General features: G+C 34.5%; 1 protein-coding gene across 3 annotated transcripts in view; it reads right to left on the minus strand.

Moving 5' to 3' along the window:
• Positions 1-2,310: 2,310 nt before the first annotated feature.
• The window catches only part of tpo (thyroid peroxidase), a 28,279-nt gene continuing 15,006 nt past the window's right edge, over positions 2,311-15,583 (minus strand). For 2 of the 3 annotated variants that reach the window (XM_043232260.1, XM_043232261.1), the window contains 5 exons: positions 13,997-14,479; positions 8,020-8,278; positions 5,200-5,370; positions 4,825-5,062; positions 2,311-3,482 (listed from right to left, as the gene is read on the minus strand). In XM_043232260.1, coding sequence (XP_043088195.1) covers positions 3,278-3,482; positions 4,825-5,062; positions 5,200-5,370; positions 8,020-8,278; positions 13,997-14,479 — 1,356 coding nt within the window. In that variant the 3' untranslated portion in view covers positions 2,311-3,277. The remainder of the gene's footprint in view (positions 3,483-4,824; positions 5,063-5,199; positions 5,371-8,019; positions 8,279-13,996; positions 14,480-15,583) is intronic. The other variant, XM_043232262.1, reaches the window with a different exon arrangement.

Consider the following 15,583-nt stretch of genomic DNA (forward strand, 5'->3'; position numbering starts at 1 on the left):
CAAGACCCGGTTAAGGCCTTCTCAGGTGTGCTGAAGTAACGTTATAAAGGTGTTGTTGTTGTCGTCGTCGTCGTGGGACTCGTGTGCCGTCGATGCCCCGAGGACCAGCTCCGTGTGACATCCATTTACCCACTCCATCTCCTCCAGAGGACGTTATCTGAGCCGACAGCAGTCCATTTCATAGACAGGACCGAGTAAACACCACAGACGGCTCCAGAGCGGGTCGCCAGGCCAAGGCGTGCCGCGGGATTCGCCTAATATTCATTAGAAAGATTAATTTCACCGCACGTAACAGGTGCGATCGCTAACGTTAATTGTTTTGGCAGCGTCGCGGCCTCATAATGGATCAATATTTGTCGTCGGGCCGGGTTCCAGCGCTGAGATTACACGCGTCGGGGCTGGGAGAATTACAGCAGCAGCAGCTCGCAGAGAAGGACTGTTAATAAGCTGCTCGAGCGGAGGCCGTCCAGCAGCCTGTGGCCCGGTGATGTGTGTGTGAACCAACCCCAATTACTGATACTGAACGAGAACAAACACCCAGAGCCGTCCCGAGACCTCCCGCTGGTCTACAGCCGCTGCTTTACTGTACTAAACAAGGCTGCTCTCTAGGTGTGGCTTGGTTTATGTATTATATCGCATTAGATGGGCCACTGACTCTCTGGATGTGCATCAAAAATAGATCAAATGAATAAAACACTATCACTGGATCCACACTGCCGCTGAAGTTTGGGGTATGTACGGCACATTCCTTGGGAGAGGTCTCTTCTGACCACCAAGGCTGTGTTTATTTGACCAAAAATACTACAATAGCTGAAATATATTTAATGTAAAAAAGCTGTTTTCTGTGTGAAAAGACTGTGGATGCAGTTATTCATGATTAATCATTTGACAGCATTTTATATATATATATATATATATATATATATATATATATATATATGTATATGTATATATATATATATATATATATATATATATATATATATATTTATATGCATATACATATATATATATATGTATATTTATATGCATATACATATATATATATATATGTATATATATATATGTATAGACATACACACACACACACATACATATATATATATATATATACTTTTTATGTATTTTCTATTTCAACATGAATATGGACAGATTTTTCATCTACTGTAGAGTCAAGCAGTGATTTGTGTCTGTGTGTGTTTGAGGAGTACGGATGACGCAGACACTATAACCATAGAAACAGCAGGTTTTTCACCATCAATTTGCCACGCTGGGGATAAAATGGCTCCTCTGCGTCTCACCTGGGACCGGATGAGGTTTGAGCGCAGCCCTTTAAACACAAGCCATTTCACTCATTCACTTACTGACTGAATTTGCATGTGTTTTTCCCTCAAATTAGAGCCTCTTTGCTATTCATGAATTTCCACAGCGGAGTTTAGTTGCATTTACACACACGCTTTACATGCTTTGCTTCATTTATAAATGCAAAAACCATTTGTAGTTGCTAGATCATTATTTTGCATGCAGTGTTCGTGAGTTAAAATCAACTGAGGGGCTGTATAGAATTCATATTAAACCTCAGGACTATGTAAAGCAAAAGAAAGTTCATTAAAATGATGAAAAAAAGCAAGTCATGTGATCTAAAATGTACTTTTCTTTGCTCTGTTGTTTATTATTTGAGTCAGAATTTTTTTTTTTCTTAGGAAATGAATAATTATTTAGCAAGGATGCATTAAATTGATCGAAGTGACAGTAAACAATTTTTATTGGAACTAAATGCTGTTGCTTTTGAACTTTCTGTTCATTAAAAAAGTAAAAAATTGAAGCACATCACCCTCACCAAAAAGTAGTATACTTCAAGTTTATTAAGTATACTTAAGTAAATTTCTAGTATATTTTAAGTATACTTTATGACTATCCAAATATTAGTGTACTGATAGTATAGTAAAAAGTTTACTATTTCAATACTCACTGGGACTTAATTGGCTCACTTTCTAGTATATAAAAGTACACTTTAAAGTATAACAGTAGTAAACTTTGAGTACGCTACTAGTTTACATCTGTGTTTTAGTTTGTACTGCAACTATATTAAAAGTGAACCTTAATAAATACTTGTAGCAGTTTTAGTACACTTTGAAGCATAGTCTTCAAGAAAAAAATTGTTTAATAGTTTTATACTGAATGTGTACTAAGTGAACTTTACATCACACTTTAAGCATACTGCTATGTGCCTATTTAAAAATTAATCTGCATATATTTTATTATATGAGTATCTGAAGATACAACACATGAAGAAGAAAGAACAAGGTATCTTGTCAACAAAAACATTTTATTCTGGCTTCATGAAACACTTGAATGTGGGCAAGTTTCATAAAAAAAAAGGAAAAATTAAATATTTGGAGTCGATCAACATCCTGAAGCTTGACAGTCAATATTACTTCACTGGTGACATTTTATTTCATAACGTCGCAGCGTTTTGATGCTGTTTCATGTCTGATGATCGTGTGAGATTACACGTGGAAGCATCTGTTCTTTCACTTTCTTCTTCACTGGGTTTTTTTTGGAAACACAGATGTGTTTCAGCCTCTTAACAACGAAAACACGGATAATAGGAGTACAGTATAGCTCAAATACATTTGGACTTTTTCTCAATTTAATTACCGAAATGTCTTTTAAGCATATTTCCGAGAAGTACATAAAAGCCCGCTGAATAAAAAATTAAAACAGTAAAAATTTGGGTAAAAATGTGTAAAAAAATTTTTTTCGTTTTTTGGCTTTTTTCACAGAATTGTGACATATAAAGAATTTCTGTTGCAAGTTGTAAAGTCAGAATTACGAGATGTAAACTTGCAATTGCGAGTCATAAAGGTAAAATTGTGAGATATAGTCGCAATTCTGAAAATACATCGTTTTTTTCCCTTTATGTTGGACTTTATAACTAACAAAAAATAACAATTCTGAGAAAAAAAAATTTTATCACTCAAATTGGAGAAAAAGAGTCTGAATGGTGAGATAAAAGTGTATTTATAACTCACACGATTGTGAGTCATAAAGTGAATATGCAGACAAAATATAAAGGGATATAAAGACAATTGCAGTTACAAGTTTATACTATAACATTTTGTTTTATTCAATGGTGGAAACAGGCTTCTATAGAAAACAGCTACTTTAAATTGAACCTTTTTCAGTTTTTACAGTCATTTTACTCCAACAACTGCAGCCTTTGTCAGTAGACAAAACTAAAATTAGAAAAAACAAAACCGTTGAACCCATCTCGTCACAGATGATCCCTCCACGCCTCTAGGTCCATCGATGGGACGTTCCCACAGGAGACGAAGTCCTCGGGGTAAGATGAGCGTCTGAAAGCGTCGAGAGGAACCTCCGTCACGCCGCTGTTATCACAGATCACACGAGACAGAGAGTGTGTCTGGAGTTCCTGTCTTTGTTTCGGGGAAAACACACCGGGACGCTCCCACCAGAATCTGAAAGATGGAGTTTGACTGATGCCATGCCTTATTCCTATCAATACGACTAAACTAAGACAACTTTTTTTTGTCTTGCTTTCCAGTGTGAATATTTAAGGGAAAATTATAATATGTAGGCCGAGTCTTTTTGGCGATTCACTATAAAGAATCAGTATATGAGCGTTGCACTAATTGTACTACAGTTGCAACTCTTATGAACCGGTTCTTTTGAAGCAATCGGTTCGAGGCAAAAAAAAAAACAAAACCAAAAGAGTCATTTTAATTCATCTTAATATTTCATATTTTTAATTAAAGAACCATTTCTGCTCAACCCTGATGTGAATGAGCCTTACATAAACCCATTAGTCTGAAATCGATGAATCGCAAAAAAGAATCAGTTCATGAAAGTTGCTCTGATTCAACTCCAGCTTATGAACTGACTTTTTTGAGGAAGTCAGTGACAAGGTCAGAAAAAAAAAAGTTTTGTAACTTACCTTAAAATGTAAAAACCCCTCATTAGTCTGAATTTGAATCATGAGGGTTATTTTTGTACTTTGAATTGGTTCGTGAGAATTGCACTAATTATACTACAACTGCAACTGTCATGATTTTTTTTTGTAATTTAATGTTTAATATTTTTATTAAATAATCATTAATGGTAAAATTCAGATCTGAATAAAGCTTTAGCAAACTATTCGTGACTTTGAAATTGATTTTAAGCAAACTGGTTAAAAAGACTCATGAATCAGTTTATGAGAGTTGCATTAATTGAACTACAACTGCACTGAAAAAAAAATGCTTTCCAGCCAAAATATTATATCAAGAAATGTGTGTGTGTGTGCAAAAACGTACATAATTTGGACTGTTTTTCCCTAAAAAAAACAATAATGTTACTTGCTTAGAAAAAATCCTCCGTGATGTAAAGATTTTTTGTATTTTGGCTGGAAACGAGACAAAAAATGTAAGAAAAGTGTTTTTTTTTTTTTGCAGTTTACAATCTGGTTCTTTTGAGAAAATCAGTCAAAAAGACTTTTTTTTATTTATTTTGATTAATTAAAGAACCGTTTCTGATTTTTAAAAAAAACTGATCCGAATGAGCCCAAAGCAACCCAATAAATCTTTAGTTTAAAATTGACTTGTGAGTCTTTTCGACCGATTCACTCAAAAGATCCAGTTCGTGAGAGTCATGCAAACGAGACTTTTGCATCATTTTGCATCTCAAGGAAACGTTATGCTGATTTAAGAATGTTCACACATTTTCACCCGAAAACAAGACAAAATCCTGAGTAAGAAAGTGAGTGTACGGTCAGGAAGGACTCGTTTATCTGAAGCAGCTGAGGTCAGTCTCCGAGCAGCGCACCTGTCTCCTTCTCTTAGCGCCTTCATCTGTTTCCCGATCAAGCAAGCGAACAGCGGGCCGGTCCTGGCTCCGGACGCCGGACGCTCCAGCAGACCTCCCAGCCACACGTCTATGTTGTCCGGATGACCGTAAACATCCATTACCTTCTGCACCGAATCACCGCTGCCCACCACCTCCATGAGATCCGATCGGCTTTCAACTCGGCCGAACCCACAGAAAGCCCTCCAGTCATTGTAACCTGGAACGGAACTAGGGTCAGCTTTTAGGATCGCCTGTTTATCCGACACCAAGTATTTTATATCCTCTAACAATTGCATGAATCGTTATGTACTCCTGTCGTTCAGTTAGTGCATGGTAATATTAACCCTAGTGTACCCGGCAGGCCGTGATCTCGTCCACGCTGCAGGTTCAGAGCAGCCAGATCCAGAGAGTCTGGGATGTTGAGAACCAGCAGTCTTTGGGTCAGGTCTTCTGTCATGAGATGCTCCTGGTTCTGGAGGGCAGCCGGTCGACCCAGAAGAGCCCGCAGGACCGGATCCAGCCCACCTGAGGAGCACATCAATCAAAGCTACTAACTTCGTTCCCCCGGTAAACAGCAACAGCGATCAGTCTGTCAAATGTCCTCTAGATGTGCAACTGATCTGAACTTCTAACTATAAATCATTCAGTTACCAGCCAAACGAGAGAAATTATTCAGTGCTTCATTAATGAGTCTGCCAGTAGCTGCAGTAATAATTTAATATTGACATGTTCAATATTTCTGTCCCTTGCCTGGACATGTCAGCATCAATCAGCGGATAACGAAGTCAGCCTGCCCTCAAACATTTCATCATCAACGGATGCATTTCAATATTTTGCATAAGAAGAACATCTGGCGGAAGAAACATCTACTCACAGGAGTTTTCATCAAGTCATGCTTAGGTCAAGTCAAATAAGAATACAAAAACAAACAAAAACATTATCTTACATTAAGTTCTACACTGTTGTATCAATTAATATTTTCAATAAATTTTTATTTCTAGCCTTTGGTTTACATCTTCTTAATATCTTTTACTAGAAATTGCCATTTTTGTTTTAGTTGTATATATATATATATATATATATATATATATATATATATAGTGTAGTATAGTAGTGTGGTATAGTAGGGTAATAGTATAGCATAGCATAGTGCAGTAGGCTGTATATAGTATAGTAGTACAGTACATATAGTATAGCATAGCATAGTAGGCTATGTATAGTTTAGTGTGGTACACCAGTGTGGTATGTATAGTATAGTAGGGTAATAGTATAGCATAGCATTGTATAGTAGGCTATATAATATCAGTATATTATAGTGGAGTGTGGCATAGCATAGTAAGCTATATATATAGTACAGTAGGCTATGTATTATATAGTTTAGTGTGGTATAGCTTAGCATAGTGTAGTGTAGTGTAGTGTGGTATAGTAGGGTAATAGCATAGCATAGCACAGTAGGCTATATATAGTATAGTAGTACAGTATAGTATAGCATAGAACAGCATAGTAGGCCGTGTGTAGTATAGTATAGTATAGTATAGTATAGTATAGTATAGTATAGTACAGTACAGTATAGTATGATAGAGCATAGCATAGCATAGTAGGCTGTGTATAGTATAGTATAGTATAGTATAGTATAGTATAGTATAGTACAGTATAGTATAATAGAGCATAGCATAGCATAGTAGGCTGTGTATAGTATAGTATAGTATAGTATAGTATAGAATAGCATAGTATAATAGAGCATAGCATAGCATAGCATAGTAGGCTGTGTATAGTATAGTGTGGTATAACATAGTGTAGTGTAAGAATACAAAAACATATAAAAACATTATTTTACATGAATTTCTACACTATTGTATCAATTAATATTTTCAATCAATTTTTATTTTTAGCCTTTGCATTTTATTAATATCTTTCTTTACTAGAAATTGTGTCATTTTTGTTCTTTGTATTTTTAGTTTATATATATATTTTTTATTTTATTTATTTTTTCATGTTCTCTTTATGGTTGTCATTTGCTAATATGTTATTTCAATTAACAGCAACATTTGTACTGTAGTAATGTTTTGTTTTATTGTATTAATTTTATTGTATCATAAAAATCTATATATACAACCTAATACAACTTACATACAACCTAATTTGGTGATTAATTATACACACACACACACACACACACACACACACACACAAAATATTAAGATAAGAGGCATAAAAAAGTTGTTTTAAGTTTGTTTGTTAATTTAATTTAATTATAATTGTTAATTTTTATTTAATCATAATTTAATATTTAATCTATATAGTATTTTAATATATATTTCAAGCTTAAAATGAAAAATACTTTGCCTGGAAAACTAAAATAACAAGTAACACAATCATGTATACAGCAAATATAAACTGATTTATATGCCAGTTAAAATATTCTTCAAACAAGAGTAATTTTCTTGAGAATCAACACTGCGTTACATCTTCGCACTGGCAGTTTTCATTACTGTAAGTATAAATAAGTTAAAAATAAGTTAAAGTGCCCCTATTATGGGTTATGAAAGGTTCATATTTTGGTTTTGGGAGTCCGAGACAACAGGTTGACATGTATACAAGGTCAAAAAACACTTTTCTTATAATGTCTGATTTCTTTTTACCTTATTAATTCAGTGACTCTCAAATGATTTGTTTAATGACTCATTTTTCCAGACTCTTCTGGTGATTGGTCGATTTTATGTAAAGCAGTGTTTGTGAGTTTTTATTGCTCCAAAAGTAGCACCTAGTGGTAAAGAATGAAATTACATTTTCATTCAGACCAATAAAAGACCAACAAGTGGGCGGCAGTAGGCTACTTTTTCATTTTGAGGTCATCGTGTTTTAAAAATGAATCTTTAGAGCCGTGTTACACACTGCATGAAAGATCATTTTCAAAAATCCATAACAGACAAATCTACCAGTGCATTAAGGCAAAGCTCATAACACTCATAATAATTACTTTACATTAGTTACAACTTATAGGCTATTTAAATTTTTTTGCGATATATAATACATTTTATTACATTTTACCGAAGCAAATCAGTGAAGAGTGAGATTTGTTGCACTGTACAGTTTTTGATGGAGAGTGGATCAAACTATAGAGTGATCATCACAGGCCTGTCATGAATGTGTGCTGGTGTCTGTGATGTTCACCTTCTCTGACGAGTCTCCAGGGGCTGAAGAAGGTCTGCTGGAGGCTCAGCGAGGAGAAGCGCTGGTGTTCCTGGAAGCTCTCGTTCAGTCTCCTGAGGATAGGTGAGATGGTCACGTGACCGAAGCGAAACGCAGCCGTGGAGAAAACGTTTGACACAGACGGGTTCACAGACTCATCATAGCCCGAGTACGGCCCGATATACTCTTCAAACGCTTCCCGCCCCATGATCTTAGGAACATAGTCCCTCATGGTTATGATCTGCAAGAACAACAATATACAGAGAGAGTCGGTATCTCTTTTGCAAGACCTGCAAATTTTTTCTGGATATTTTTTACATTTTATTAACATATCAACATTATGTATTTATGATCAACATATCACTAACGTCTGACATTTTGGCACTGTTATTTTAGCATAAATCTTTGAAAGGCTTCTCTGGCATCCACATGCAGCTCCTATCTCTTTGTATTGGGAAACATCAAATTCTCCCGAACTGTTCACTAAGATTATGATTAAATTTTATATTTAAAATCACCAATGAAATATAACAACAACTGTGCGATAATTGTTGTTTTTTTGCAGAAATAGCTTATTTTTTGCCAGTGTGCAGTCCTAGAAGCACATCTCAGAATGCTGACTGTTTCTATAGCAACCGGAACTGTCCGCAGATGCGGTGATGCACTGACTTCACAGATCAGTGATTGGCTGTTTTATTTAGAAGGCGGGACTGCTTGGGATTGGTCAGACATTTTAATCCCTGTTTCCCAAAACTATACGAGTGACATGTCTTGTGTATTCTACAGTCTTTGGTTTAGTCTAATATAGTGTTTTGTGCTACAGTATAGCATAGTAGGCTATATATAGTAGTATAGTATAGTGTAGTGTGGCATAGCATAGTAAGCTATATATAGTATAGTAGGCTATGTATTATATAGTTTAGTGTGGTATAGTTTAGCATAGCGTAGTGTGGTACAGTGTAGTGTGGTATAGTAGGGTAATAGTATAGCATAGCATAGCATAGTAGGCTGTGTATAGTATAGTATAGTATAGTATAGTATAGCATAGCATAGCATAGCATAGCATAGTAGGCTATGTATAGTTTAGTGTTGTATAGCATAGTGTAGTGTAGTGTAGTATAGTAGGGTAATAGTATAGCATAGCATAGTACAGTAGGCTATATATAGTATAGTAGTACAGTATAGTATAGCATAGCATAGTAGGCTGTGTATAGTATATTATAGTATAGTATAGCATAGTAGGCTGTGTATAATATAGTATAGCACAGCATAGTAGGCTATGTATAGTTTAGTGTGGTATAGCATAGTGTAGTGTAGTGTAGTGTGGTTTGGTGTAGTATAGTAAGGTAATAGTATAGCATAGCATTGTATAGTAGGCTATATATAGTAGTATAGTATAGTGCAGTGTGGCATAGCATAGTTGGCTATATATAGTATAGTAGGCTATGTATTATATAGTTTAGTGTGGTATAGCTTAGCATAGCATAATGTAGTAAAGTGTAGTGTGGTATAGTGGGGTATATATTGCATAGCATAGTATAGTAGGCTATATATAGTATAGTAGTACAGTACAGTATAGTATAGTATAGCATAGCATAGTAGGCTGTGTATAGTATAGTATAGTATAGCATAGCATAGCATAATAGGCTATGTATAGTTTAGTGTGGTATAGTGTAGTGTAGTGTAGTGTAGTGTGCTATGGTATAGTATAGTAGGGTAATAGTATAGCATAGCATTGTATTGTAGGCTATATATAGTAGTATAGTATAGTATAGTGTAGTGTGGCTAATAGTAAATTATTGTTGATATTATTATTTTGAATTAGCTTTTATGTTCCTGTTTTCATATTTTAAAATGAGCTTTAGTCATTTTGTTATTGTATTATGTGATTCTGAAGCTCACTTCATCTCGGTTCTCGGGGATGGTGTGTATTCTCTGTGAGATGATGGAGGTCTGGAGATAAGATGAGATCACACGACTCTTTCTCGCTGTGATACACCTCAAAAACTCATCCCGTCTTATCACTGTTTATGAAAATAGTCCAGCGTGACGCAGAGATCTTACTGTTGGGTTGATCCGTTTACACTGGTTAAGGAAAGAATGAATTAAAAAAAATAAAAATAATAATAAAAAACATTTATTTTTATTTCAGTGTTAGTTTTAGTCAATTTAATATTGGATCTTAAGGTTATGTCTGGTTTTCACTTAATATCTATATTTTTTAATATCTATTAACTTTTTTCGGTCCCATGTTATATTAAGTGGCCTGAACTATTATGTATTTACATTTACATTTTTATTTCATCTGCCTACATGTTTTAAATTGTACTTTTTGGGGGGAAAGACCGATATGTAATTACACCTGTATTTAATTTCTGATTGAGGAAAGAAAGAATACAAAATATATCATTATTTTTATTTGATTTGCACTTTTTTTAACGTTAGTACTTCTTTCACTTGCCAAGGTAAGTTTTATTTTTATTCATTTATTTTAATTGCAGTGCATTCTGCGAGACGGCCGTTTGGGACGTCCTGTGCCTGGAGATTAGATGAGATCGCGCGACTCTTTCCCGCTGTGATACGCCTCAAATATTCATCCCGTCTTATCGCTGTTTATGAAAATGGTCCAGCGTTACACGTGGAGATGTTTCAGAAGCGTGTCTGACTGACGTAAAAGAGCAGCGCTGGAGACTGTGTGTAGTCGGCCCCTGCGGGACGTCGTTAAAACACTGCGCTCCATTTGAAGTGTGCCATTTCTATGCTTTCTGTGCTGCTTTAGAGTGCCTTTAATTCACGGAGCCGGGCAGCATTCAGCCTCGGAGACGCATGTGAGAGACGTCAAATGTGTCTTTGATTCGGAGAGGACCAGGGCTTTACTTCCACGCCTGGAGGCCTTTAATCCCTCAATCTCTTCTCTGCCCGGTGCTGCATATCTGCTTCTCCGTCTGCTTCACGCAGAGAGGACTTGATTCTGCTGCCCGGCGCCCCCTTCATCAGGTCCATCGTTTAAGTGCACTCAAAAACCCTTGCAAAGTTTCTTACTAAAGCTGACTCCAAAAACAGCGCTTATTCACGCACGTCACACTTTCTTATCATTTTTTGCTTCGAATAATTAATAAAAATAATAACAAATAAATCATTTCCATTTATTTTTATTTGAGTTTTAGCTTTAGTAATTTTAGTGCTTAAGCTTTGCCAAGTCAGCATTTATCATTTTCGTCGAAGTGTTTATATAGTGTATATATAAACTGAAAAATAAATCTAGTTGACAAGGCAACATTTTAATTATTATTTAATTTTATGTACTAAAGCTGTACATTTTTCGAGAAACAAAAGTTACATTTTGAAGAAAAGGTCAAAATAAAATGTTGAAAATAAACATACTAATTTTAAAAATAAATAAAATTCTGAGATAAAAATTTGTTACATTTCAAGAAAAAAAATTATGAAATTGGGAGAAAAAAATCATTACATTTTGAGAAACATTTTTTAATAAAATGTTGAGAATAAATTTGTTAAATTATGAGATTAAAGTCATTCATTTTTAGAAGAAACCCAAGGTTTTCAATTGAAAAAAGTTTCAATAAAATGTTCAGAATAAACTCAAAGTTTGTGACTTTTTTGCATAATTGAACTATTTTATTCTCACATTTTTCTCAAAATGTAATGACTTTTTTCTTTTAATTTATCTAGTTTATTCTCAACATTTTATTTTGACTTTTTTCTCGTAAACTTAACAGCTTTAATATTGAAATATTTTCATTTTGTTAAATTATTGCTCGGCTCTAATCCTCTTCCTTGAAAAACTAAATAAAAATGCAATAATCAAATTATCATTTTTTTTTTTATGGATAGAAAATATAAATAAAATATAAAATGTGTTACCAAGGCAAACATTTTTTTTACCTGATGTAGCTAAAAATTTAAATTAATAAAATATAGGAATATTAAAAAAATAAATAAAAAGACTGATGAACTTTTTTTTTTTTCTTTAGAATAAAAAACTGTGTGTGTGTGTGTGTAAACATTCTATACTTGCTGTACTAAAATACATGAATAAAAGCGGTATCTCAGTAACAGTAAAGCGCCCGAAGCACACACTCTTTCTCTAACTGCAGATAAGCTTTAATTGGACGCTTTCAGAAAAGAGAAAAGCTCAGAGTGAGCCTCGCCGCTGAGGGACTAACCGCTTTAACTAGTCTATCACTAACCGGGTATACAGTACAAACAATAAACATGCTCAGATCTGATCACAGACGATCCGCTTTGAAAAGGACATTATCAATCTGCCGAGCTTCGTTCTGTGCGCCGTTTCAAGATAGTTATTAAAATACTGAATACTGATCTATCCAAAAGAGTCTGTGATGCATCAAAAACTGTGACAGCACTGTAACTAGTCGAGTTTGATCAATAGCTGCGATGTTGGCTTAAACTATTTGCTAAAATGTTGCTAGCAGGTTGCTTGCTCGGTTTACCGTATTTTTATGATATAACACATTGCTGGCACGTTTTACATGTGGCTAGTGTGATCTAACCTGTAGCTAGCGTGACTTAACATGTTGCTGGTATGAGGTAGCGCATTGCTAGTGAGTTGCTAGCATGTCGCTTACATAATTTATCGCGTTGCTGGCATGATCGCTAATGTATTGAGCGTGCTGTCAACATGATTTAGCACGCTAACGTAGCATGCACTTTGTCAGCATGTTTCTCTAATTTTAACACACTGATAGCATGATTTAACACACTGTTAAATCTGTGTATGTAGGAGGCACAGTGTTAGCATGATTTAGCACATTGCTAGCATGTTTTAGCATGTCGTTAACATGTTTAGCATGTGTTATCGTGATTTAAAATGTTACTAGCAACTATTTTTAAGAACACTGCTAGCATGTCTTAACACATCAGTAATATGGTGATGGCATGGTTTAGCAAGCTACAACTTATCACATTTAGTTTAAACAGTAGAGACACTGCGGTGTTTAGCACAGGTGGAAACACACGTCTGGATCTGACAGTCTTGTGATTTTAGATTTTTCCTGCTGATGTGTGAGTTTTGGTCAGCAGAGACAAAGAGACCCTCGACTGTGGATGTTCAGAATCAGTAATTGCTCATCAGAGGTCATGTTTGTCAGGCAGAAGTAATTTATGGAATTTATTTTGCATAAATTTTCTTGTGGAGGCAATTTTTCATCGCCAAAGAAATTATTTTTGTCAAAAAAATGTTTTTTACTACGTTTTAGATTTTGATAATAGGATTCGAGCCTCCTCCTCCTTTAAAAAATTATAAAAAAATTATATATATATATATATATATATATATATATATATATATATATATATATATATCAAATTTACATCAAAATAATTCATAAAACATGGTTATAATAAATAATATAAAAAATACCATAGTGTACTGCATTTTAATTGTTTTGCTAATGAACATTTATTTGTTATATATAATAAATTCATATACATATGTATATATATATATATATATATATATATATATATATATATATATATATATAAAACAAATGTAACATTTAGTTAACAAGTATAATAAATTAATATAAAAATATACATTATAATGTATGATATCACACAGAAATTAATAGACAAATTAATGAATATATTTTTGTTTTTTGTTAATTTTACGTATACATTTAAGCTTATTGATTAATAAATGAATATATTATAGCACACATTTAATAAAAGAAATTATATACATTTTAATTGATTTAATTGTATTTTAATTTAATAACCAATTCGTATAAATGTTCCCTATTTTTGGGTTCATTTATATTTATGTTGTTTTCATTTATTTATTGCGAATGAACAGTTTCCAAAAGAAATGCAGTGAAACTGTTATTCCTTTTCACACAAATGAATACAGCGTGCATATTTTTACGAGACCAGGTTGGAACGAGCACATTGTTTAAGCCGGTTGTGTGCGTGTTACCTGATGCAGCGCCCCGATGATCTTGCGCGTCTCCTGATAGATGACCTCTGACCCCCAGCGAGGGTTGAGCCGTGCCAGGCGTCCGGCCAGCCGGTTGTGTTCTCTGACCCAGAGCGTGTGCAGGACAGACAGGGGCAGGATCTCGTTGACCCGGCTGTCTCCGGCCGTGAAGCACTCGACCCGCTCCGCCGGCCCCGAGCCGGGCTCCTGGAGACACGCCGAGGGCCCCGCGGAGGGCAGGTACGGCCGGCCACCATCGCTGTACTGACCGCTCACAGCCAGCAGACCTTCAGCGCTGGACAGGTTTCTCAAGCTCTCCTCCAGAGCCGCGGAGGAGCCGTAGACGGAGGACGCGTCGATGAAGGACGAGACCGAATTCATCTGCTGCCGCTGGAGAGCCGCGTGAACGTTAACACAGGCGGGGGAAGAGCGGAAAAACGGGAGACAGCTTTTACTGCCGGACAGTTTGTCGTCCTTGGGGATCTGGGAAAGAGAAAACAAAATGACTTTGTACTTGCTCGGATTCTGTTACGCCTTAAAGCGTTATTATCAATTCAATAAATGTAAGTGTGAAGGCAGAACAATATCAAAAAAACATATTTAGAGAGTCATATAGAGTGTTATATAAAATATATGGAATTCTCATTATCTCTACGTAATGGTTTAAAAAAACAAGCTTAGCGTCTCCAGAACATGGCGCCCGCAGCAACGCTACAGACAGAATAATAGCTCCGACCACATTCTTTACGTAAGCATTTGGGCGGAGTTATGAAAAGGATGTAGAGAAGTGGGGGCGTGTTTAAACGAGTCGTTTTAGGGGGATGTGGAAAAGGCATGCCTTTTATAAAGAATATCTCTTTGTTTTTAAAACTTTACTTTTAGCAAGTTACGGATCTCATCTATGCGCTAGCAGCGTCAGTGCTCCAAAGAGAAAGAAAACTTGAAATCCTATATTAAAACTTAATGTTTGATTAGTATTATGCATGGCTAAGAACTTCATTTGGACAACTTTGAATGCAATAAATTTTTTTCTTAAAAATAAATAAATAATAATAATTATTAATTAATTATATATATATATATATATATATATATATATATATATATATATATATATATATATATATATATATATATATATATATATATACATATATATATATATATATATATATATATATACATATATATATATATATATATATATATATATATATATATGTTAAAAAAAAATATATATATATATATATATATATATATATATATATATATATATATATATATATATTTTATTTTATTTTTTTTTTTAAGATTAACAAACCATACATCAATGGAAAGCTTATTTATTCATCTCTTCAAATGATCGAAAAATGACTCCAGGGTCAGGGTTAATTCCATAATGGTGTAATTTTAGTATCAGTTAATGATAATGCTTTTTTTTATAATTACAGTTTCAGATTTCTATATTAATCATGTTTCATCCCAATTAATCTCTTTCAGTGAACTCAACATCAAGTCTCAGATCTTTTTGTTTATTTGTTGCCGTGGAGCATGCGGTCCGTCACGAAGCGTATTAGTATGCAGTAT

This window comes from Puntigrus tetrazona, unplaced genomic scaffold (genome assembly GCF_018831695.1).
Source record: "Puntigrus tetrazona isolate hp1 unplaced genomic scaffold, ASM1883169v1 S000000520, whole genome shotgun sequence".
Lineage (NCBI taxonomy): Eukaryota > Metazoa > Chordata > Actinopteri > Cypriniformes > Cyprinidae > Puntigrus > Puntigrus tetrazona.